Below are 22,696 nucleotides of genomic sequence, written 5' to 3' on the forward strand. Positions count from 1 at the left end.
GATGAAGATATCCGACGCCTGGAAGAAGCACTGCACCCGCAGCCCCCAGGCCTGTGAGAAACCAACCACCAGTGCAGCAACGACCAGCAGGCAGCCCTCACCCTTGCCCAGTCGGTGGCTTGCCCGAAAGGCCCCTCTGTGCCCTTCCTGCAGCGCCTAAGTGACCCCTGGGTCCCTCCATAGTGTTCTATTGAGAACCCGATGCCCTGTGTGCACACTGCACCTGGACGAGCCCGGTGCCGCTGAGGGTGTGGTTTGTGTGCCTACTTGTGGCCCATCCAGTACTCCTTCAAACTCCCCTGGTCTGCCTTCTACAATGCGGGTACTTAGCTGCAAGCAGACTCGAACTGGAGTACCCCCTATCTCCACAGGTGCCCATGGTATTTTGGCTCGGTGTCTGGAGGTGCCTTGAACCCCCAACGGTGAACTACTTATATCCCGGAGATTGAACCCGTAAGTGTGGTATTTACCTCTGAAACTGTACTGTACTTACCTCCCCAGGAACTGTTGAAAATTGCAGTGTCCATTTTTAAAATAGCTTTTTGTCATTTTAATGAAAACTGTGTACAATATTGAATCTATTTAAAGTCTCAACTATTACTATGTGAAGTACCTTTCATTTAATCAACTTACCTGCTAAATGAATCTTGAGGTTCTAAAATAAATGAACAAAAGAATATTTTTCCATATAAAAACCTATTGACCTGGAGTTGTCATCGAGTGTGTGTTTTCATTTATTGCTTGTGTGTGTACAACACATGCTTAAAACTGCCCTCTGATAAGTCTAAGTGCTCTACCACACTACCACAAATAGAGCATTAGTAATATCTATTATTGCTTCTGCCACCATCTTTGGGAAACCCTGGACTCTGTGCACACTATGGGCCTCATTACAACATTGGCGGGAGGCAACCGCCGCCTGTTAAGTTGCAACCGCCGTGCGGCCCCACTCCCACCGTGCCCATAATGACATCCTCGCTGGGCCGGGATGTGGGGCGCAACATGGGAGCCGGCTCCAAATGGAGCCGGCGGTGTTGCGGCTGTGCGACGGGTGCAGCTGCGCCTGTCGCGCTTTCACTGTCTGCTTTGCAGACAGTGAAAAGCAGTGTGGGGCTGTGCTTGGGGGCCCCTGCACTGCCCATGCCAAGTGCAGGGGCAGTGCAGGGGCCCAGCGACTCCCCTTCCCGCCAGCCTTTCCATGGCGGTTCCTACCGCCATGGAAAGGCTGGCGGGAAGGGGAGTCGTAATCCCCTGCATTAAAACCGCCGGGACCAACGTGTCGGAAAACCGCCGGTGCGACCGCGCCGAATAGGCAAGATTGCACCGCCAGCCTGTTGGCGGTGCAGTCGCCAAAACAGCCCTGGTGGTCTTTGACCGCCAGGGTTGTAATGAGGGCCTATATCTGATGTTGATATAATATATACAGAGCCAGCTTCCTACAGTGGGATAAAGCACTTACAATTGCCTTACTACTCTGTCAATGGGAGCTTTCCATAGGAAAGCACACCACTCATCTATAGAGTACACTACAACTGGTAGTTAGGATCACTAGACTTCTAGATTAGGGAAGTTGGCGGTCTAGCATAACCCTTTCTCTAAACTCTTAGAAAGTCGAGTTACTTAGAGTAGGCAGGTGCACCCACACTATTCTAGGGAAAATGTCTTCAGTAGAAAACAAAGCTAACGTCTCAGACTCTCAGTATGAGAACCTCACTTTTCAGGAATTGAGGGAGATGTGTGCTTCTAGGAAACTAAGCACAGGGAGAAATCCCAACAAATCTCTCCTCTTAGGATTGCTTCTCCAGGCTGATAGCCAGAGCACTGCAGGCCATGGAAGAGCAGGAGGAAGAGACTGACTTTCCAGTCTTAGACAGGGTGGACGTAGCGTTCACTGGGGAGGGTCAGGAAGAAACTGGGGAACACACTAGTCCTGCAGGCAGCCCTCATGGCAGTGAGAAAGGGACACACACCAGAAGGTCCATTTTTACTCCCAGGGGGTTAGTGCAAAGTGTCTCCAGGAGGAGGGGTAGGTCCTCCTCATCTGCCTATACCCATGTCTCAGCAGTATCTGATGAGACTAACCACAGAGTCCCTCGATAGGGAATTCAGCAAACTGAGTGCGAAGATGGCCAGACTAAGGCTGCCACAGCAATTGTCAGCCCTAGAAAGGAACTCCTTGGCAGTGGAAAGGGAAAGGCAGAATTTGGGGCTAACACCCCATGGTGACTGCAACAACTTAAGGTACAGCAGGGTCAGGGAAGACTCCTATGACTCCAGGAAACTAAGTACAAGTGTCCCACCTTACAAGGTTGGAGATGATCTTTACAAGTGGCTAACTACCTTGGAGAGGGCCTGTAAAGTACAGAGGGTCCCTCAAAGACAGTGGGAAGCCATCTTGTGGCTTTACTTTTCTGTCGAAGGAAGGGACAAACCCCTCACTGTCAGGGAGAAAGATGCAACTAACTATCAAGCACTTAAGAATGCACTCCTCAATGGATTTGGTTTAACCACAGAGGAATATAGAATCAAATTCAGGGAGAGCAGGAAGGAGTCCTCTCAGGATTGGAGTTTCTGGAAGGTTGGTTACATGGCAGCAATGTGCATGATTTACAGGGCTAGCATAATCTCGTGAGAGAGCACATTCTTAATAATTGCACATCTGACAGACTGCATCTTGGTGGACTCAGATCTGACCACTCCATAAGGATTGGGTAATATGGCAGACAAATGGGTTCACGTCAGGGTGGGTGGGAAACTTCCACAGTGGGTGACCACAAAAGGGATTCCAAGAATCAGGACAAAGGTGGGGACAAATCAAACAAGAAAGAGTCTTCATCAAGCCCACAAACCTCTGCTGGGGCTGGGTCTAAGTCCTCTTCCTCTTCCCACAAGAAACCTTTAGAGCTACATCTGTAGACAAAGAGGCCACAGGGCAGATGACAGCACCTGCCCTAAAAAAAAGCACCAAGCCTGCTACTACCACTACCACCTCTACCCCTACTGCCCCTCTCAATAGAAATGGTAGTAGTAGTCAGTCCAAGAGTGTAGCTGGGCTCACCCTGGGAACTGTTGTGGGGTCTGGGTTAGTCAGAGAGACCACTGAGGCAGTTTTGGTCTCTCAGGGTAGCATTGACCTTGCCACCCTAGCTGCGTGTCCCCTTAATATGGGCAAGTACAGGCAGCATTCCCGTATACATGGTGTTGAGGCTGAGGTCTCCAGGGATACAAGTGCCAGTGTCACAATGGTGACTGAAAGACCGGCGTTGCTGGAACAACACTTACTTGGTCACACTTACCAAGTCACTGGCAATCACAACAACACTCAGGGCCACCCCATGGCTGTTGCTTTAGATTGGGGGGGGAATTTACTGGCCCAAAGAAAGCTGTGGTGTCCCCTGATCTACCTGTAAAGTGTCTGCTAGGCAATAATTTGGAGATTTCAGTTTCGGTTGAAGTGGAGTTGGAAGACCATGCAGCAATGCAGGGTGTCCCTGGGCACATCTTTGCTTTAATCAGTGCACAGGCCAAGAAGCAGGGAAAGCAAGGTACACTGAAGCATGGAAAAATGGCCCAGGAAGCTCCCAAACAGAGAGGCAGGCAGGGCAAAAAGTTATCCCCTGTTCAGAATTCTAATGAGGATTATGGTTCTGAGGGAGAGGAACCTGCTCCTTGGGTGGAACCTACACCAGAGGAGCTTAAGCTGATACAGCTGAGCTCTTCGGTGCAGGGGGACCCACCAGGCAAAATCTTAGTCTAGAGCAGAAGCCCTGTCCTATTCTAGAAAGTCTGAGGAAGCAAGCTGCAGCTCAGGAAGCAGGGTATGTCAGAGAGACCCATAGGGTCTACGTGGACAATAACCTCCTTTATTCTAAGGCAAGAGACCCCAAACCTGGTGTCACCAGGAGGTTGGTCATTCCTCAGAAATTTAGGGAATTTTTATTGACCTTGGCACAAAACATTCCCCTTGCAGGCCAGTTGGAGGCAAAGCAAGACTTGAGACAGACTTGTCCCTCACTTTCAATGGCCCCACATGTCTGGGGATACAAAGGAGTTTTGTCGCTCCTGTGTAATCTGCCAAACCAGTGGCAAGACAGGTGGCACTCCAAAGGCCCTCTTAATTCCACTACCAGTGGTTGGGGTACCCTTGGAGAGGGAAAGGGGTGGACATTATTGGCTCCCTGGACCTTTCAATTGCCTCTGTGAACTGGTTTATGCTGGTGATGGTGGACCATGCCATTAGGTACTGAGAAGCAATTCTCCTTAACCACTACAGCTTCAGCAGTGGCCAAGGCTCTCTGGGGAATCTTTTCCAAGGTAGGTTTTCCAAAGGAGGTGGTGTCAGACAGAGGTGCTAATTTCATGTCTGCGCACCTTAAGGCCATGTGGAAGGAGTGTGGTGTAACATATAAATTCACTACCCCTTATCACCCACAAACAAATGGGTGGTTTGAAAGATTCAACAAAACCCTCAAAGGTATGATCTTGTGACTCCCATAGAAATTCAGGAGGAGATGGGATGTCCTATTGCCTTGCCTCCTCTTTGCCTACAGGGAAATTCCACAAAAGGGGGTGGGCTACAGCTCCTTTCAGCTTTTGTTTGGACATCCTCTTAGGGGTCCACTTGCCCTTGTTAGGGAAGGTTGGGAGCAACCTCTCAAACCCCCAAACAGGACATAGTAGATTATGTGCTAGGTTTAGAATCCAGAATGGCCTGGTACATGAAGAGGGCATCTAAAAGCCATGAGGCCAGCCAAGAACTGACAAGCAGTGACATGACCAAAAGGCTGCGCTGAATGTTTAGCAGCCAGGACAAAAAATGTGGTTCCTGGAGCCTGTGGCTCCAAGTGCACTCCAAAATAAGTGGAGTGGTCCTCACAATATTGTGGAGACTTAAGGTGAGGTCACGTAATTGGTTGACCTAGGCACTCCCAGAAGCCCCCACAGGGTGCTTCATGTGAATCGCCTGAAGCCTTACTACAACAGGACTGATGTGACTTTGCTCATGGCCACAGCTGAAGGTCAGGAAGAAGAGAGAGACCCTCTCCCTGACCTCTTCTCCCATAACCCAGTAGATGGCTCAGTAGAGGGAGTAGTTCTTGCTGGCTGCCTTTCTGACCAACAAAAGGATGACTGTGAAAACCTCCTGGGTCAGTTCTCTGAATTGTGTTCCTTGACCCCTGGTCAAACCACATGGTGTGAACCCACCATTGACACAGGTGACAGACTGTCTTTACAAAGCAAAATCTATAAGCAGCCTGATCATGTTAGAGAATGCATCAAAGCAGAAGTGCAAAAGATGCTTGACTTGGCAGTCATAAAGCCTTCAGACAGCCCTTGGGCTAGTCCTGTAGTCCTAGTACCCAAGCCCCACTCCCAAAATGGCAAAAGAGAGATAAGGTACTGTGTTGACTACAGAGGCCTGAATACAGCCACCAGGACTGATGCTCATCCAATCCCTAGGGCAGATGAGCTGATAGATATTCTTGCTGCTGCCAAGTATCTCAGTACAATTGATTTGACTGCTGCATACTGACAGATCAAATCAGATGATGCCAAACCCAAGGCAGCATTCTCAACACCTAGTGGGCATTATCACTTTACAGTGATGCCTTTTGTTTTGAAGAATGCCCCTGCAACATTCCAAATATTGGTGAACTAAGTTCTGCAAGGCCTGGAAAGCTTTAGTGCAGCATATCTAGATGATATAGCTGTCTTTAGCTCCACCTGGGAGGATCACCTGGTCCACCTTGGAAAGGTACTTGAGGCCCTGAAAAAGGCAGGCCTCACTACATGGTTGCCCCTGCTACTCACACCCAAGTCAGACCCTTCTTAGGCTTGACCGGGTACTACAGGAGGTTCATTAACGGGTATAGTTCCATTGTAGAACCCTTAAATGACCTCACATCCAAAAGTATGCCAAAGAAAGTTTTGTGGACAGCTAGCTGCCAGTAGGCCTTTGATGACCTGAAACAGGCCATGTGCTCTGCTCCCATTCTAAGAAGCCCTGACTACTCCAAACAATGCATTGTCCAGACAGATGCTTCTGAGGTAGGGATGGGGGCAGTACTTTCATAACTAAATGAAGAGGGCCAGGATCAACCTGCTGCTTTTATAAGTAGAAGGTTGACACCAGAGAGAAGCGTTGGTCAGCCATTGAGAAGAAGGACTTTGCTGTGGTCTGGGCCTTGAAGAAGCTGAGGCCATACCTGTTTGGCATGCACTTCCTTGTTCAGACGGAGCACAAGCCCCTCCTATGTCTTAAACAGATGAAAGGAGAAAATCCCAAATTGTTGAGGTGGTCCATCTCCTTAAGAGGATGGACTATATAGTTAAACATAGACCTGGGAGTAACCACTCCAATGCAGATGGACTCTCCAGGTATTTCCACTTACACAATGAAGACTCAACTGGGCAAGGTTAGTCTTATTGTCCTTCGTTGGTGGGGTTGTGTAGAAAAGTTACTCTTTTTGGCATAGTTATCCCCACTTTTTGTCCATCAGTGTGTTTAGACTGCTTTTGCTGGAATCCTGCTAACCAGGACCCCAGTGATTGTGCTCTCTCCTCCAAATTTGGTTGCTTTGGTACCCTTTAAAACCCACAATTGGCATACTGGTGTACCCCTGTAAGTCTCCAGTACATGGTACTTAGGTACCCAGGGCACTGGTACACCAGCGTGCATTATGCCACCCATGGGAGCCCATGCAAACTGTGTCTAGAGGCCTGCCATTGCAGCCTGCGTGAAAAGGTGCATGCAACCTTTCACTACTGGGCACTGCACCAGGTCACTGTAAATTCACCCCTATGGTAGACCCTCCTAGCCCAGAGGACAGGGTGCAGGTTCCTGTGTGTGAGAGCAACCCCTGCATGAGCAGAGGTGCCCTTACGCACTCCAGTTCCAATACACTGGACTTCGTAAGTGCGGGGAAGCCATTTTACCCATGTACTGGCCACAGGTCACTCACTACCTGTGGTCCAGCTACATAATGGTAACTCGGAATCATACCCAAATACTAATAGCAGTTTTGGTGGCATGATTCCATGCAATCTGGGGGCTCCTTAGATGACCCCCAGTATTGCTCATACCAGTTTGTTGGGGTTTGTGAGCAGTCAACGCTGCTGCAGTCCATCAGACAGCTTTCTGCCCTCCTGCTGCTTGACCAGGTCAAACAGGGGAAGGCAGAACACAGGATTTGCTTTGGGAGAGGGTTGCAACCTCCTCTCCCTTGGAAATAAGTGTTACAAGGCTGAGGAGGTGTAGCCTCCCCATGCCAACGGCTTGCCTTGAAAGGCACATTTGGAGCCCTCCTTGCATAATCCGGCTTGCACCAGTCCAGGCACCCCCGGCCCCTGCTCTGGCTCAAAACCACACAAAGGGAAGGGGAGTCCTCTTGGTCCTCTCTCTCTCTCCTCTGTCCAATGTGGGAGACAGTGACCCCTTGCCCCTCCTTGCAGGACAGAACCCCTAGGCACCACAATTCTTGCAGCTTGTTAACTCCTGCTCCGGGGGATCTTCAGGCTCCAAGTAGCCCCAGCCTCCAGTACTTCATCCTTGCAAGGACAGTCTCTCTTCTGCTGCTCCAGTGATGTGGGACTCCTCTCCAGGTGTGCTCGCTGGGCCTCACTGCAACTTACTGTGCCTGCTGCCAGTGGGTTCCTATGGGGGTTATGATTGCTTCTGCTCGCTCTCCCAATTGCTGAGGGTCAGCCTTGTGAGTCTTTTGGAGCACCAGGTAACTTCCCTCTGCTCTCCTGGTCGCTCTGGGTCATCTAGGTACTCACCTCTAGGGGTTCCGTGTTCTCCAACCTCCCTTCTAACTATACCACATTCTTGGGTGTAGGACCTAACTTCGCAATCCACTATTTTAGTATATGGTTTGGTCCCTGTAGGAAGGTACCATCTTCCTTGATATTTTACCCCCATTTTTCACATGTATGTCAGTATGTTTTTGCCTGTCTCACTGTGATCCTGCTGGTCAGGACCCCAGTGCTCATAGTTTGTGGCCCAATGTGTATGCCTGTATAGTGAATAACTGTGTCACTGAGGCTCTGCTAACCAGAACCTCAGTGCTTATGCTCTCTCTGCTTTTACATTTGTCACTGTAGGCCAGTTACTTCATTTACCAATTTCAATTGGCATACTGGACCCCCCTTATAAGTCCCTAGTATATGGTACCTAGGTACCCAGGGCACTGGGGTTCCAGGGGATCCATATGGGCTGCAGCATTTCTTTTGCCACCCATAGGGAGCTCAGGCAAACATTTACACGGGACTGCCACTGCAGCCTGAGTGAAATAACGCTCACGTTATTTCACAGCCATTTTCACTGCACTTAAGTAACTTATAAGTCACCTATATGTCTAACCTTCACTTGCTGAAGGTTAGGTGCAAAGTTACTAAGTGTGAGGTACTAGCAAAGGTGCCCCCACTTAGTTCAGGGCCATTTCCCTGGACTTTGTGAGTGCGGGGACACCACTACACGTGTGCACTACATATAGGTCAATATCTATATGTAGCTTCACAATGGTAACTCCGAATATGGCCACATAACATGTCTAAGATCATGGAATTGACCCCCCATTCCAAATATGGTATTGGGGAGCCAATTCCATGCATCCCCGGGGCTCCACTAAGGGCCCTGATTACTGCCAACCAACTCTCTGGGGTTTTCTCTACAGCTACCGCTGCTGCCACCCCACAGACAGGGTTCTGCCCTTCTGGGGTCTAGGCAGCCCTTGTCCCAGGAAGGCAGAGCAAAGCATTTCCTCTGAGAGCAGGGTGTTACACCCTTTCCCTTTGGAAATAGGTGTTCAAGGATGGGGAGGGGTAGCCTCTCCCATCCTCTGGAAATGCTTTGAAGGGCACAGATGGGGCCCTCCTTGCATAAGCCAGTCTACACCGGTTTAGGGAACCCCCAGTCCCTGCTCTGGTGCGAAACTGGACAAAGGAAAGGGGAGTGACCACTCACCTGCACATCACCACCCCAGGGGTGGTGTCCACAGCTCCTCCAGTGTGTCCCAGACCTCTTCCATCTTGGATCCAGAGGTGTGAGGGCACTGTGGGGGTCTCCGAGTCGCCAGTGACAGAAGGTGACATCAGAGACCCCTCCTGATAGGTGCTTATCTGACTAGGTGGCCAATCCTCCTCTGAGCGCTATTTAGGCTCTCTCCTGTGGGCTTTTCCTCAGATAACGACTTGCAAGAATTCACCAGAGTTCCTCTGCACCTCTCTCTTCAACTTCTGCCAAGGATCGACCGCTGACTGCTCCAGGACGCCTGCAAAACTGCAACAAAGTAGCAAGAAGACTACCAGCAACATTGTAGCGCCTAATCCTGCTGGCTTTCTCGACGGTTTCATGGTGGTGCATGCTTTGAGGGCTGCCTGCCTTCATCCTGCACTGGAAGCCACGAAGAAATCTCCTGTGGGTCGACGGAATCTTCCCCCTGCAACAGCAGGCACCAAACTTCAGTGTCACCGGTACTCTGGGACCCCTCTCATCCTGACAAGCATGGCCCCTGGAACACAGGTGGCGGACCCAAGTGACCATAACTGTACAGTGGTCTAACTTTTCAAATTTGGAGGAGGTAAGTCCTTGCCTCCCCTCTCCAGACAGTAATCCTGTGCACCGCGTGAACTGCAGCTACAAAGGCTTCTGTGCACATTTCCAAGAAACCCTGCATGCACAGCCAAGCCTAGGTCCCCAGCACTCCATCCTGCGATGCTCAGCCCCCTGAGCTGATCTCCGGTGTTGTGGGACCCTCTTTTGCAGTGTTGAGACGACCGCTGTGTTCAGACTTCTTGAACCAATGTTCAAGGACTTCTTGTGTGTGGGCTCTCTACGTAGCTGAGGGTCCCCTCTGTCTCCTCTCCCAAGTGGCAACATCCTGGTCCTTCCTCTGCCCGGGCAGCACCCTTTTTCTTCAACCGCGACCCTTGCAGCTAGCAAGGCTTATTTGCAATCTTATGCCAAAGAAACAACTCTGCACCTCCAGCACTCCGTGGAACATCTTCTGCACAAAGGAGAAGTTCCTAGCACCTTTCGTTGTTGTAGAATCTTTAGCTTCTTCCATCCGGAGGCAGCCAATTTGCACCTACATCTGGGGATTAGTGGGCTCCTGCCCCTCTGAACACTTTCGCGACTCTTGGACTTGGTCCCCTTCCTTTGCAGGTCCTCAGGTCCAGGAATCCGTCTTCAGTGCTTTGCAGTCTGTTGTGGTCTTTGCAAAATCCTCTATCATGACTCCTGCGTTTCTGGGGAAATAGTAGTACTTTACTCCTACTTTCCAGGGACTTGGGGTGGGTTATCTTGGACACCCTTAGTGCTTTCTTACACTCCCAGTGACCCTCTACACAATACACTAGCCTAGGGGTCCATTTGTGGTTCGCATTCCACTTTCTTAGTATATGGTTTGTGTTGTCCCTAGGCCTATTGCATCCTATTGTATTCTACAGTGTTTGCAAGTCTGTTTTACTTACCTGATTTTGGTTTGTGTGTATATTTAGTGTATATTACTTACCTCCTAAGGGAGTATATCCTTTGAGATATTTTTGGCACATTGTCACTGAAATAAAGTCCCTTTATTTTTAGTAAACCTGGGTATTGTGTTTCTTACGATATAGTACATATATGATATAAGTGGTATTGCAGGAGCTTTGCATGTCTATTAGTTCAGTCTAAGCTGCTCTGCTATAGCTACCTCTATCAGCCTAAGCTGCTAAAACACTACTACTCTACTAATAAGGGATAACTGGACCTGGAAAAAGGTGTAAGTACCATTGGTGCCCACTATAAGCCAGGCCAGCCTCCTACAGTGTTTACAGGGAGTGCAGAATTATTAGGCAAATGAGTATTTTGACCACATCATCCTCTTTATGCATGGTGTCTTACTCCAAGCTGTATAGGCTCGAAAGCCTACTACCAATTAGGCATATTAGGTGATGTGCATCTCTGTAATGAGAAGGGGTGTGGTCTAATGACATCAACACCCTATATCAGGTGTGCATAATTATTAGGCAACTTCCTTTCCTTTGGCAAAATGGGTCAAAAGAAGGACTTGACAGGCTCCGAAAAGTCAAAAATAGTGAGATATCTTGCAGAGGGATGCAGCACTCTTAAAATTGCAAAGCTTCTGAAGCGTGATCATCGAACAATCAAGCGTTTCATTCAAAATAGTCAACAGGGTCGCAAGAAGCGTGTGGAAAAACCAAGGCGCAAAATAACTGCCCATGAACTGAGAAAAGTCAAGCGTGCAGCTGCCACGATGCCACTTGCCACCAGTTTGGCCATATTTCAGAGCTGCAACATCACTGGAGTGCCCAAAAGCACAAGGTGTGCAATACTCAGAGACATGGCCAAGGTAAGAAAGGCTGAAAGAAGACCACCACTGAACAAGACACACAAGCTGAAACGTCAAGACTGGGCCAATAAATATCTCAAGACTGATTTTTCTAAGGTTTTATGGACTGATGAAATGAGAGTGAGTCTTGATGGGCCAGATGGATGGGCCCGTGGCTGGATTGGTAAAGGGCAGAGAGCTCCAGTCCGACTCAGACGCCAGCGAGGTGGAGTACTGGTTTGGGCTGGTATCATCAAAGATGAGCTTGTGGGGCCTTTTCGGGTTGAGGATGGAGTCAAGCTCAACTCCCAGTCCTACTGCCAGTTCCTGGAAGACACCTTCTTCAAGCAGTGGTACAGGAAGAAGTCTGCATCCTTCAAGAAAAACATGATTTTCATGCAGGACAATGCTCCATCACACGCGTCCAAGTACTCCACAGCGTGGCTGGCAAGAAAGGGTATAAAAGAAGGAAATCTAATGACATGGCCTCCTTGTTCACCTGATCTGAACCCCATTGAGAACCTGTGGTCCATCATCAAATGTGAGATTTACAAGGAGGGAAAACAGTACACCTCTCTGAACAGTGTCTGGGAGGCTGTGGTTGCTGCTGCACGCAATGTTGATGGTGAACAGATCAAAACACTGACAGAATCCATGGATGGCAGGCTTTTGAGTGTCCTTGCAAAGAAAGGTGGCTATATTGGTCACTGATTTGTTTTTGTTTTGTTTTTGAATGTCAGAAATGTATATTTGTGAATGTTGAGATGTTATATTGGTTTCACTGGTAATAATAAATAATTGAAATGGGTATATATTTTTTTTTTGTTAAGTTGCCTAATAATTATGCACAGTAATAGTCACCTGCACACACAGATATCCCCCTAACATAGCTAAAACTAAAAACAAACTAAAAACTACTTCCAAAAATATTCAGCTTTGATATTAATGAGTTTTTTGGGTTCATTGAGAACATGGTTGTTGTTCAATAATAAAATTAATCCTCAAAATTACAACTTGCCTAATAATTCTGCACTCCCTGTAAATATGAAATTTGTCAAACTTTGACATAAACGAGGAACGACAGGGACCTTTAATGAAGATTTGTTTTGATTTTCTTTTAGCCACTATCTCCTAACTTTCTCTCTGGGTAGGTGCTGCTCAGTCTCATATTCATTTTCATTCATTAGGCCACTGGTGGGCTGCCCACTGTGGAAACCAGGAGCAGGATTAGGAGGAGGGTGAATATTTAAGCAGTTGGGTTTCCTGAAGTCAATCCAGGACACACTCTACAGGTTAGAAAGAGCTATTCAAGATCTAGTACATGAGGACTCTCCGGACATAAAAAACACTGAGGGTACTGCAGGTAAAGATAGAAGAGTCTTGAACTGAAGCAGGTCTAGAGGTAAAATGTATATGGAAGAATGCAGTGGCCAGGAAATATGGGGAGAGCATAAAACCAGGAAGAACGTTAGTACAGCTCTTGAAACCGCTGTTGGCAATGCACGACGTAACAGAGATCGAAGCACACAAAAAGTCATGTATTAGACACCCTCTCACCCGTACATTAGCATGGTTCAGGGAATATTATGAAGCCCTTTATACCTCCCAAAACAATGTTAACGATGTAGAATTTTTTTTTCCTACTTATTCATCAAGGAATTCCTGGTGTAAGTTCTATTGTCAGGCTCCACTACGACACCTGAAGTCACGACTGCATCCGTCGTCACCGACGCAAGTGGGAGTAGATCTCCGGTGTCATAGAATTTCCCCAGCTCCCCAGAGTCCGAGTTCACCATGGTTTCACCCCTTCTGGACTCCCCAAAGTCACCTGCAGCCTCTGCATGCAGGCCCCCTCTCCCACAGCCTCTTTGGGGTAAGAAACCCGATACCTAAAGCAACCATTGCACCCGTCGCATACAGCCTGACCAGAAGTGGGTCCATGGTGTCAATGACAGCCCCCAGCTCTCCTTGACTGGAGTTCTCTGTGGTTTCATCCCTCTTTGACTCCCTGGTGATACCTGTGACCTTAGACCATAGGACCACTCAACTGCGAGTGCGCCCAGACACAGAAACCGAATGCCAAAGATCACCCCTGCATCCATCACCCCTGGTCCTTGCAGAAGAGGACTAAAGGTGCACCCTACATTTGTTACCTACCTGCTGGTTTTCTCCAACTGGCATCCTAGCCAGACCCTGCAGCCTATTTCCACTGACACCAATCTCCATTGAAATACATTGGGAACCTCTGCACCTGGCCGCCACAGTGCTGTCAGAGTGAACTGTTGGTGTGGTCCTGACCGGTGCCCAGTACCTACCTTAAGTCTCTGAGATTGGTCTTGCAAGTCGCCATTAAAGTACCTGTTGCTGACTTTGTTTTCCTCCCATAGTTTAACATTGAAGAACTCAAAAATTGCCCTAATTGTCCATTTTTACAAGAGAAAAGTATTTATGCTTAAAACGGGCTTTCCTTGTAACAAAGCTCACGGTTTCAAAGTATATATTTAAGGAAGTGTTATTTTTCTAAATTGGTCTCAGATTTATTCTTTGATTGTGTGTCTCATTTATTGCCTCTGTGCGTACAACAAATGATTAGCACTACCTTCTGATAAGCCTAACTTCTTGCCCACACTACCACAAAATAGAGCATTAGTACTATCTACTTTTGGCTCTCCAATCAATTGAGGATCCACTGGACTCTCTGCACGGTGTACTTCTTTTTAGTGCACCATACAGACAGCCAGCTTATTACAATAAAGATATAGCATTTTAATAAAAACAAAAGGTCTTGGTTAACTTCAGACCTAATTAGGGGCCCAATTTTTAAAGTCACAAAAGTGCACCCATGGAATATGTCCTTTCTATTAGTGCATATTAACGGCTTTCTTGAATTCACAAGAATTTCCAGAGGTAGGCCAAAAAATCGTAATTCTACAAAATATTTGTGTACTGCCTTTTAGCACAATCAAATATGCAGATGTAGATTTGCTCATGAGAAAATCTGTTGAGTGTTTACAAGTTCACTTTCCCTTCAACTACTTTTTTTCCAACCCTGGAAGAAATTTTACTTGTGCCCTTGTCAGGAGTGAACTTCCAACCTTTCTCAGTATGAGAAAAGCTGATGAAAACCCCTGAAACATGCAACTTAGTAGGATTGCACTGACTCTGAAGGGAATTCCAACCCAGGAAGTATCTGTTACCGCTACCTCCAGCCGCAGTATGTAGATCTGTGGAAAGGTGGCAATATAAAGGAATGATAGTATTCAAAGCCTACTATAGTATTAGCCCAGGCATAATCACAGAGGCTATGATCAGAGCTCCTATATAATGAAAATGCTGCCATAATGTGTTGCCGTACTACGTGGCTAAATGGAGCTTTAAACAAGGCAAGTAGATTTATGAAGCAACCTGTCCAATGGAGCATCCACTGGTCTGAAGTTATGCACCTCCGGACTAGAAGGTAGTAGGTTATATGACCCCCAACCGACCAATTGTGAGGCATCAATATCAACCTAGAGAGACTTTGAAGTAGTTGAAAAAGGGGTTGGGATGTAGTTTGGGCAAATCATTGTCTTTAGTGGTTGTACGCTTTTGTACCTGCTCCTCGACCACGTCCTCTAAATGCCTGGTTTGACTGCTGAACTGCTGGCATGTACCATTTCTGTAACTGAAGTTATCCTCTACTAAACCCTTAAAGAAGGCAACTGGTGCACCAGAGGTGTCAAACCTCAAGAATGTGCAGTCACTTTGCTACCCTTAAATCTCTCAAGGGCTGTATCGGCTTTCTCTTTAAACAATCTAGAGCCATCAAATGCCATACTGATCAAAGAATTCGGGACATCTGTTGAAAAGCCAGTTGAACAGATCCAAGCGTGCCATCTTATAACCACACTGGTCACCAAGATTGATCTAAACAATCAGTGTATCTAGTCCAGATTCTTAGGAAATTTTGAAGCATCCTCCTCATCCGAAACCAAGCTTTCCAAGATTTTCAGAGTGTCCTCTGGTACTGCCGGTAAAACATCAGCAACTCTAGCTCAAAGGATGAGAATATCTTTCCCACAGGAAGTATTTACTGAACTTAAGACTGAAGTTGTTGAAGAAAAAATCTTGTTTGCATATGTTTCCATCATTTTAGACTCCCTAACAGGTGGAGTGGTTGGGAAAGGATTGAGGTTAAATGAGAAAATTCCTGATTACCTGGGGCTGGCTGGTGCCTTCTCTCAATCTGGCTGCTTACGGCAGTGCACGATCCAGGCTTAGCCCAAGTACCCATCAAAACATCTGTCAAAGCCTCATTTAATGGCAATAAAGGCTCCTGTGGCACCTAAAAGATCTAAAATTTCAGTCCACAAAGTAGTTCTAACCTCTTGTGTAGGTAAAACTAAATCAAACGTTTCCATCGCTTTGCAAATTACAGTCGCAAAGGAATGTCTCTACTCAGTAGCTATAACTGGTGTAGGGGATAATAATCCTACATCGGGAAAAGTGTCAGGACCGCTAGTGTCTTGCAAATCCTGCAAAATATAATCTTGAGGATCTTCTGCACCAAAAAATACCCTTCTCATGAAAGATTTGCGTTCTTAACTACCATTTATCACAGGAGAAGGCAACTGACCTTCAGAATCCAATAAAACTATTGGATCTGAGATGCCAATCCCGGCGTCATCTGCAAACCTCGGATGAGGACCTTGTGACGTCAACTGCAGTGCCGATGTGAACACAGTCAAAGGTTCCACAACCATTGATTCCCAACATCCTCGGCCTCAAACCCTAAACAAGAGGCTCAGCTGGTGTCGAGGGCGGATCCATCGACGCCTGACGAACTGGAGGCATCTCCGGATCCCTAGAACCCGAATGCATACTAAAAGGATCCAGACTAACACCAAAGATCAAGTCCACCATAGTTTTCTTAAGCCGCTGGATCTGATGTGTCATAGCTACCTTTTCTGCTGGGAGTAGAAATGGAAAAGAGGTATAAAGGATATCCTTTGAAGGTGAATCCCTAACTGGAGAACAACCTAAAGTCAAAGGCCCCAGTACCTCATGCAACTTAAAATGGCAAAAACTATGAGTGGTGTGACGCAGGAGAACCATGCTTAGATTTCTCACGATTCTTATGGCTCTTTCTTGACCTAGATGAAGTCCTATCTATCTACCAACCTCTTGATGGAGAACAAGACCGCTCTGTGGTCTGTGCGCTCTGTGTGTTTGATTTCCTAAACTCCGCTACTGTGAGTTTCTTTACCATTCCAAATCACCTTCATGTTTATCTTGGCACATGAGGAACAAGACTTTGCGTCATGGCCTGAAGCAAAACACCAGAAACAGATATATGGATCTGTGACCGACATCTGTCATACATAGTTTAAAACCTGAAGGTTTTGTAAACATCAAGGACACAAAAAAATTATTTCTAGAAGACATTAACCAACAACCATCGAAAGACAGCTGAAGCTCTGGATCCACATCAGCTAGCGCAGAAAGGATGGAACTAACGTCAGCGCAAGCAGGTGGCGTATATGTAGGGAAGCCGACCTCACAGACGAACCAGATAGAGTTGCACATGGAACCATTGCGCTGTACAATTCCTCCTGTCGACGCTGGAGGACACTTCTATTGAAAAGTTTCCAGATTCAGTGTGACACCTGGAGGTATTCAAAAGGTGAGGATTCTCTATCAGAACGGAGAATGTAGAGGGATAAATAATGCTAATACTGCTTGCAGGAAGACCTCCTATGCTTTAATAATATACTCAGTGGCAAGGGTTAAAAAGTATTAACAGGAAACAATTCAATCCTTGTCAGAGACCAACCTATTTCTACAACCTAATCAAGCTGCTGTCAACGCATTCATCATGATCACATCAACCTCTCTACCAATCATCATCTTATAGTGAGAACATTACTAAGTGTAAAAAGAAATGTGAAACTAGTCAGTAATAGTTGTGGCTGGTCACTGGCCTGTTCAAAATACCCCACATTTGGTAGGTCAAAAATCCTCAACTTGGCATGGATGGTCAAGATAAAAATGGAATAGGTCTTTTTGCCTACTTTGGCGTGCTAGATTCCACCAGCCCTGAGTCTTTTGTATGAACTGCAGGTAGTGCTTTTAGGAGTTGCATTCTCTCCTTCTCTTAAGTGTATACTTAAACAAGTACCAGCAGACACTCCACTCATACTTCACTGAAGTACAATTAAATCTCCAATGCCTTCAGAGTTCCATCCAACCCTCACATATTTCAAAACTTACCTTCATAAAATCCATCATCATCCGTCTCCCCATAGATGTAAATATACTCCCCAGCAGTGAGTGGTAGTTCAGCCTCAGGATTTTCATTTGGGCCATCAAAAGGGTTATAGCTTAAGAGAGAAAATACAGGTCTATTTACACTACTTACACGGTCATGGATAAACACATTTCGTTAAGCAAAACAGAAATAGCAAAACATCAGTTATTACATTTCGGCTTATCTGTTCCCTCTACTAGCAATGAACAAACCACAGAAGGGAAAATTACTTATGTGCACTGACCCTTGACTTGATTTTACTGCTATTTCTTTTGGACATACTGCTACAATTTTTCACATGGGTTATGCCCATTCCTTCTTGCATTAGAGCAATGCAGAAGTGAAGAAATGTGAGGCGGTGATCCACTGTGTTTTTTTCTCCCACTATATCAACCACAAATACAAATACATCACACCACACAAAACATACCAAGTGCAACTCCAATATGGCATCCAGCTCACTATTATGCTACTCATTACTAAATGAGATTTTCAACACTGACTGAAGACCTCAAGAAGTCACATTGTGACTGCTGGGCACAGTTGTCTAATAGTTTAAATACAATGCAAAGGTGGCCACATGACATGGTATATTGCTTGAATTTAAGAACAAAGCTGACAATCCAAGCAAAAAAAAGAGACAATTTCTCTGTAGAATATCAAACTGCACTACCTCTTACTAGTAAGGGACAAAGTTTCCTCCCTTTTTGTGCTTCTGTTCATTTTTCATGTCTGGATACAGGCAGCTTTATTTGGAAGTGTTCATGTCAACACAAAAAACAACACATTGAGAGAGGCTTTCTGTTAGATCTCTTCAGCTATTGCATGTCCTTGGATCAGCTCACAGGAGTGTTGAAGACGTTTATATCTTGCATTGGACAGCAGTGGTGGCTAGAAAAGAAGTCTGTTCCAGACATTGCAGATAATGAAAAGGCTGGGAGAGCAACATTTTAGTTGCAAAGTGATCAAGCTCACAATATCACCTCTCAAAACCGGGAAATACATTTCCTTTAGAAAAAAACTGCTGGGCTGTATGGAAAGAGGTACAAAAAGTATTAGCAAAGTCAATAGGTCCCAAATATGAGGGAGCTATTGGCTTTCTCTTATGTCCTTTAGTCATGTTGTACAGCAGCAACAAAGGCAGGGACGAGTGGGTGGGGGCAAGCAGCAAAGGCAGGGGTGGGGGCAAGCAGCAAAGGCAGGGGTGGGTGGGTCAAGCAACAAAGGGAGGGGTGGGTGGGTGAAGCAACAAAGGGAGGGGTGGGTGGGTCAAGCAACAAAGGGAGGGGTGGGTGGGTGGGTCAAGCAACAAAGGGAGGGGTGGGTGGGTGGGTCAAGCAACAAAGGGAGGGGGGGGCGGGGGGGCAAGCAACAAAGGGAGGGGGGGGCGGGTGGGGCAAGCAACAAAGGGAGGGAGGGGCGGGTGGGGCAAGCAACAAAGGGAGGGAGGGGCGGGTGGGGCAAGCAACAAAGGGAGGGTGGGGCAAGCAACAAAGGGAGGGTGGGGCGGGTGGGGCAAGCAACAAAGGGAGGGGTGGGCGGGTGGGGCAAGCAACAAAGGGAGGGGTGGGCGGGTGGGGCAAGCAACAAAGGGAGGGGTGGGCGGGTGGGGCAAGCAACAAAGGGAGGGGTGGGCGGGTGGGGCAAGCAACAAAGGGAGGGGTGGGCGGGTGGGGCAAGCAACAACGGGAGGGGTGGGCGGGTGGGGCAAGCAACAACGGGAGGGGTGGGCGGGTGGGGCAAGCAACAAAGGGAGGGGTGGGTGGGGCAAGCAACAAAGGGAGGGGTGGGGCGGGTGGGGCAAGCAACAAAGGGAGGGGTGGGGCGGGTGGGGCAAGCAACAAAGGGAGGGGCGGGTGGGGCAAGCAACAAAGAGAGGGGTGGGCGGGTGGGGCAAGCAACAAAGGGAGGGGTGGGCGGGTGGGGCAAGCAACAAAGGGAGGGGTGGGCGGGTGGGGCAAGCAACAAAGGGAGGGGTGGGTGGGTGGGGCAAGCAACAAAGGGAGGGGTGGGTGGGTGGGGCAAGCAACAAAGGGAGGGGTGGGTGGGTGGGGCAAGCAACAAAGGGAGGGGTGGGTGGGTGGGGCAAGCAACAAAGAGAGGGGTGGGTGGGGCAAGCAACAAAGAGGGGTGGGTGGGGCAAGCAACAAAGAGAGGGGTGGGTGGGGCAAGCAACAAAGAGAGGGGTGGGTGGGTGGGGCAAGCAACAAAGGGAGGGGTGGGTGGGTGGGGCAAGCAACAAAGGGAGGGGTGGGTGGGTGGGGCAAGCAACAAAGGGAGGGGTGGGTGGGTGGGGCAAGCAACAAAGAGAGGGGTGGGTGGGTGGGGCAAGCAACAAAGGGAGGGGTGGGTGGGTGGGGCAAGCAACAAAGGGAGGGTGGGTGGGTGGGGCAAGCAACAAAGGGAGGGTGGGTGGGTGGGTGGGGCAAGCAACAAAGGGAGGGTGGGTGGGTGGGTCAAGCAACAAAGGGAGGGTGGGTGGGTGGGGCAAGCAACAAAGGGAGGGTGGGTGGGTGGGGCAAGCAACAAAGGGAGGGTGGGTGGGGCAAGCAACAAAGGGAGGGTGGGTGGGTGGGGCAAGCAACAAAGGGTGGTTGGGTGGGGCAAGCAACAAAGGGAGGGTGGGTGGGTGGGGCAAGCAACAGAGGGAGGGGTGGGTGGGTCAAGCAACAAAGGGAGGGGTGGGTGGGTGGGGCAAGCAACAAAGGGAGGGGTGGGTGGGGCAAGCAACAAAGGGAGGGGTGGGTGGGGCAAGCAACAACAAAGGGAGGGGTGGGTGGGTGGGGCAAGCAACAACAAAGGGAGGGGTGGGTGGGTGGGGCAAGCAACAACAAAGGGAGGGGTGGGTGGGTGGGGCAAGCAACAAAGGGAGGGGTGGGTGGGGCAAGCAACAAAGGGAGGGGTGGGTGGGTCAAGCAACAAAGGGAGGGGTGACAAAGGGAGGGATGGGTGGCTCAGGCAACAAAGGGAGGGGTGCAGGCAACAAAGGGAGGGGTGGGTGGGGGTGGGGCAGGCAACAAAGGGCGGGCTGGGTGGGGGTGGGGCAGCCAACAAGGGGTGGGTGGGTGGTTGAGGGTGGGGCAGGCAACAAAGGGAGGGGTGGGTGGTTGAGGGTGGGGCAGGCAACAAAGGGAGGGGTGGGTGGTTGAGGGTGGGGCAGGCAACAAAGGGAGAGGTGGGTGGGGGTGGGGCAGGCAACAAAGGGAGGGGTGGGTGGGGGTGGGGCAGGCAACAAAGGGAGGGGTGGGTGGGGGTGGGGCAGGCAACAAAGGGAGGGGTGGGTGGGGCGGGCAACAAAGGGAGGGGTGGGTGGGGCGGGCAACAAAGAGAGGGGTGGGTGGGGCGGGCAACAAAGGGAGGGGTGGGTGGGGGTGGGGCAGGCAACAAAGGGAGGGGTGGGTGGGGCAGGCAACAAAGGGGTGGGTGGGTGGGGCAGGCAACAAAGGGGTGGGTGGGTGGGGCAGGCAACAAAGAGAGGGGTGGGTGGGTGGGGCAAGCAACAAAGGGAGGGGTGGGTGGGGCAAGCAACAAAGGGAGGGGTGGGTGGGTGGGGCAAGCAACAAAGGGAGGGGTGGGTGGGTGGGGCAAGCAACAAAGGGAGGGGTGGGTGGGTGGGTGGGGCAAGCAACAAAGGGAGGGGTGGGTGGGGCAAGCAACAAAGGGAGGGGTGGGTGGGGCAAGCAACAAAGGGAGGGGTGGGCGGGGCAAGCAACAAAGGGAGGGGTGGGCGGGGCAAGCAACAAAGGGAGGGGTGGGCGGGGCAAGCAACAAAGGGAGGGGTGGGCGGGTGGGGCAAGCAACAAAGGGAGGGGTGGGTGGGGCAAGCAACAAAGGGAGGGGTGGGTGGGGCAAGCAACAAAGGGAGGGTGGGTGGGTGGGGCAAGCAACAAAGGGAGGGTGGGTGGGTGGGGCAAGCAACAAAGGGAGGGTGGGTGGGTGGGGCAAGCAACAGAGGGTGGGTGGGTGGGGCAAGCAACAAAGGGAGGGTGGGTGGGGCAAGCAACAAAGGGTGGGTGGGTGGGTGGGGCAAGCAACAAAGGGAGGGTGGGTGGGTGGGGCAAGCAACAAAGGGAGGGTGGGTGGGTGGGGCAAGCAACAAAGGGAGGGTGGGTGGGGCAAGCAACAGAGGGAGGGGTGGGTGGGGCAAGCAACAAAGGGAGGGGTGGGCGGGTGGGTCAAGCAACAAAGGGAGGGGCGGGTGGGTCAAGCAACAAAGGGAGGGGCGGGTGGGTCAAGCAACAAAGGGAGGGGCGGGTGGGTGGCTCAAGCAACAAAGGGAGGGGTGGGCGGGTGGGTGGCTCAAGCAACAAAGGGAGGGGCGGGTGGGTGGGGCAAGCAACAAAGGGAGGGGCGGGTGGGTGGGGCAAGCAACAAAGGGAGGGGCGGGTGGGTGGGGCAAGCAACAAAGGGAGGGGTGGGTGGGGCAAGCAACAAAGGGAGGGGTGGGTGGGGCAAGCAACAAAGGGAGGGGTGGGTGGGTGGGGCAAGCAACAAAGGGAGGGGTGGGTGGGTGGGGCAAGCAACAAAGGGAGGGGTGGGTGGGTGGGTCAAGCAACAAAGGGAGGGGTGGGTGGGTCAAGCAACAAAGGGAGGGGTGGGTGGGTGGGTCAAGCAACAAAGGGAGGGGTGGGTGGGGCAAGCAACAAAGGGAGGGGTGGGTGGGTGGGGCAAGCAACAAAGGGAGGGGTGGGTGGGGCAAGCAACAAAGGGAGGGGTGGGTGGGTGGGGCAAGCAACAAAGGGAGGGGTGGGTGGGTGGGGCAAGCAACAAAGGGAGGGGTGGGTGGGTGGGGCAAGCAACAAAGGGAGGGGTGGGTGGGGCAAGCAACAAAGGGAGGGGTGGGTGGGTGGGGCAAGCAACAAAGGGAGGGGTGACAAAGGGAGGGATGGGTGGCTCAGGCAACAAAGGGAGGGGTGCAGGCAACAAAGGGAGGGGTGGGTGGGGGTGGGGCAGGCAACAAAGGGCGGGCTGGGTGGGGGTGGGGCAGCCAACAAGGGGTGGGTGGGGGTGGGGCAGGCAACAAAGGGAGGGGTGGGTGGTTGAGGGTGGGGCAGGCAACAAAGGGAGGGGTGGGTGG

General features: G+C 49.9%; 1 protein-coding gene across 1 annotated transcript in view; it reads right to left on the reverse strand.

The window, feature by feature from the left end:
- Positions 1-22,696, reverse strand: part of TSPOAP1 (TSPO associated protein 1) — a 2,439,191-nt gene that overhangs the window by 846,717 nt on the left and 1,569,778 nt on the right. Inside the window, exon 16 of the mRNA XM_069226865.1 lies at positions 17,583-17,692. Coding sequence (XP_069082966.1) covers positions 17,583-17,692 — 110 coding nt within the window. The remainder of the gene's footprint in view (positions 1-17,582; positions 17,693-22,696) is intronic.

The sequence above is a fragment of the Pleurodeles waltl genome, chromosome 3_2 (assembly GCF_031143425.1).
Source record: "Pleurodeles waltl isolate 20211129_DDA chromosome 3_2, aPleWal1.hap1.20221129, whole genome shotgun sequence".
NCBI classification, from domain to species: domain Eukaryota; kingdom Metazoa; phylum Chordata; class Amphibia; order Caudata; family Salamandridae; genus Pleurodeles; species Pleurodeles waltl.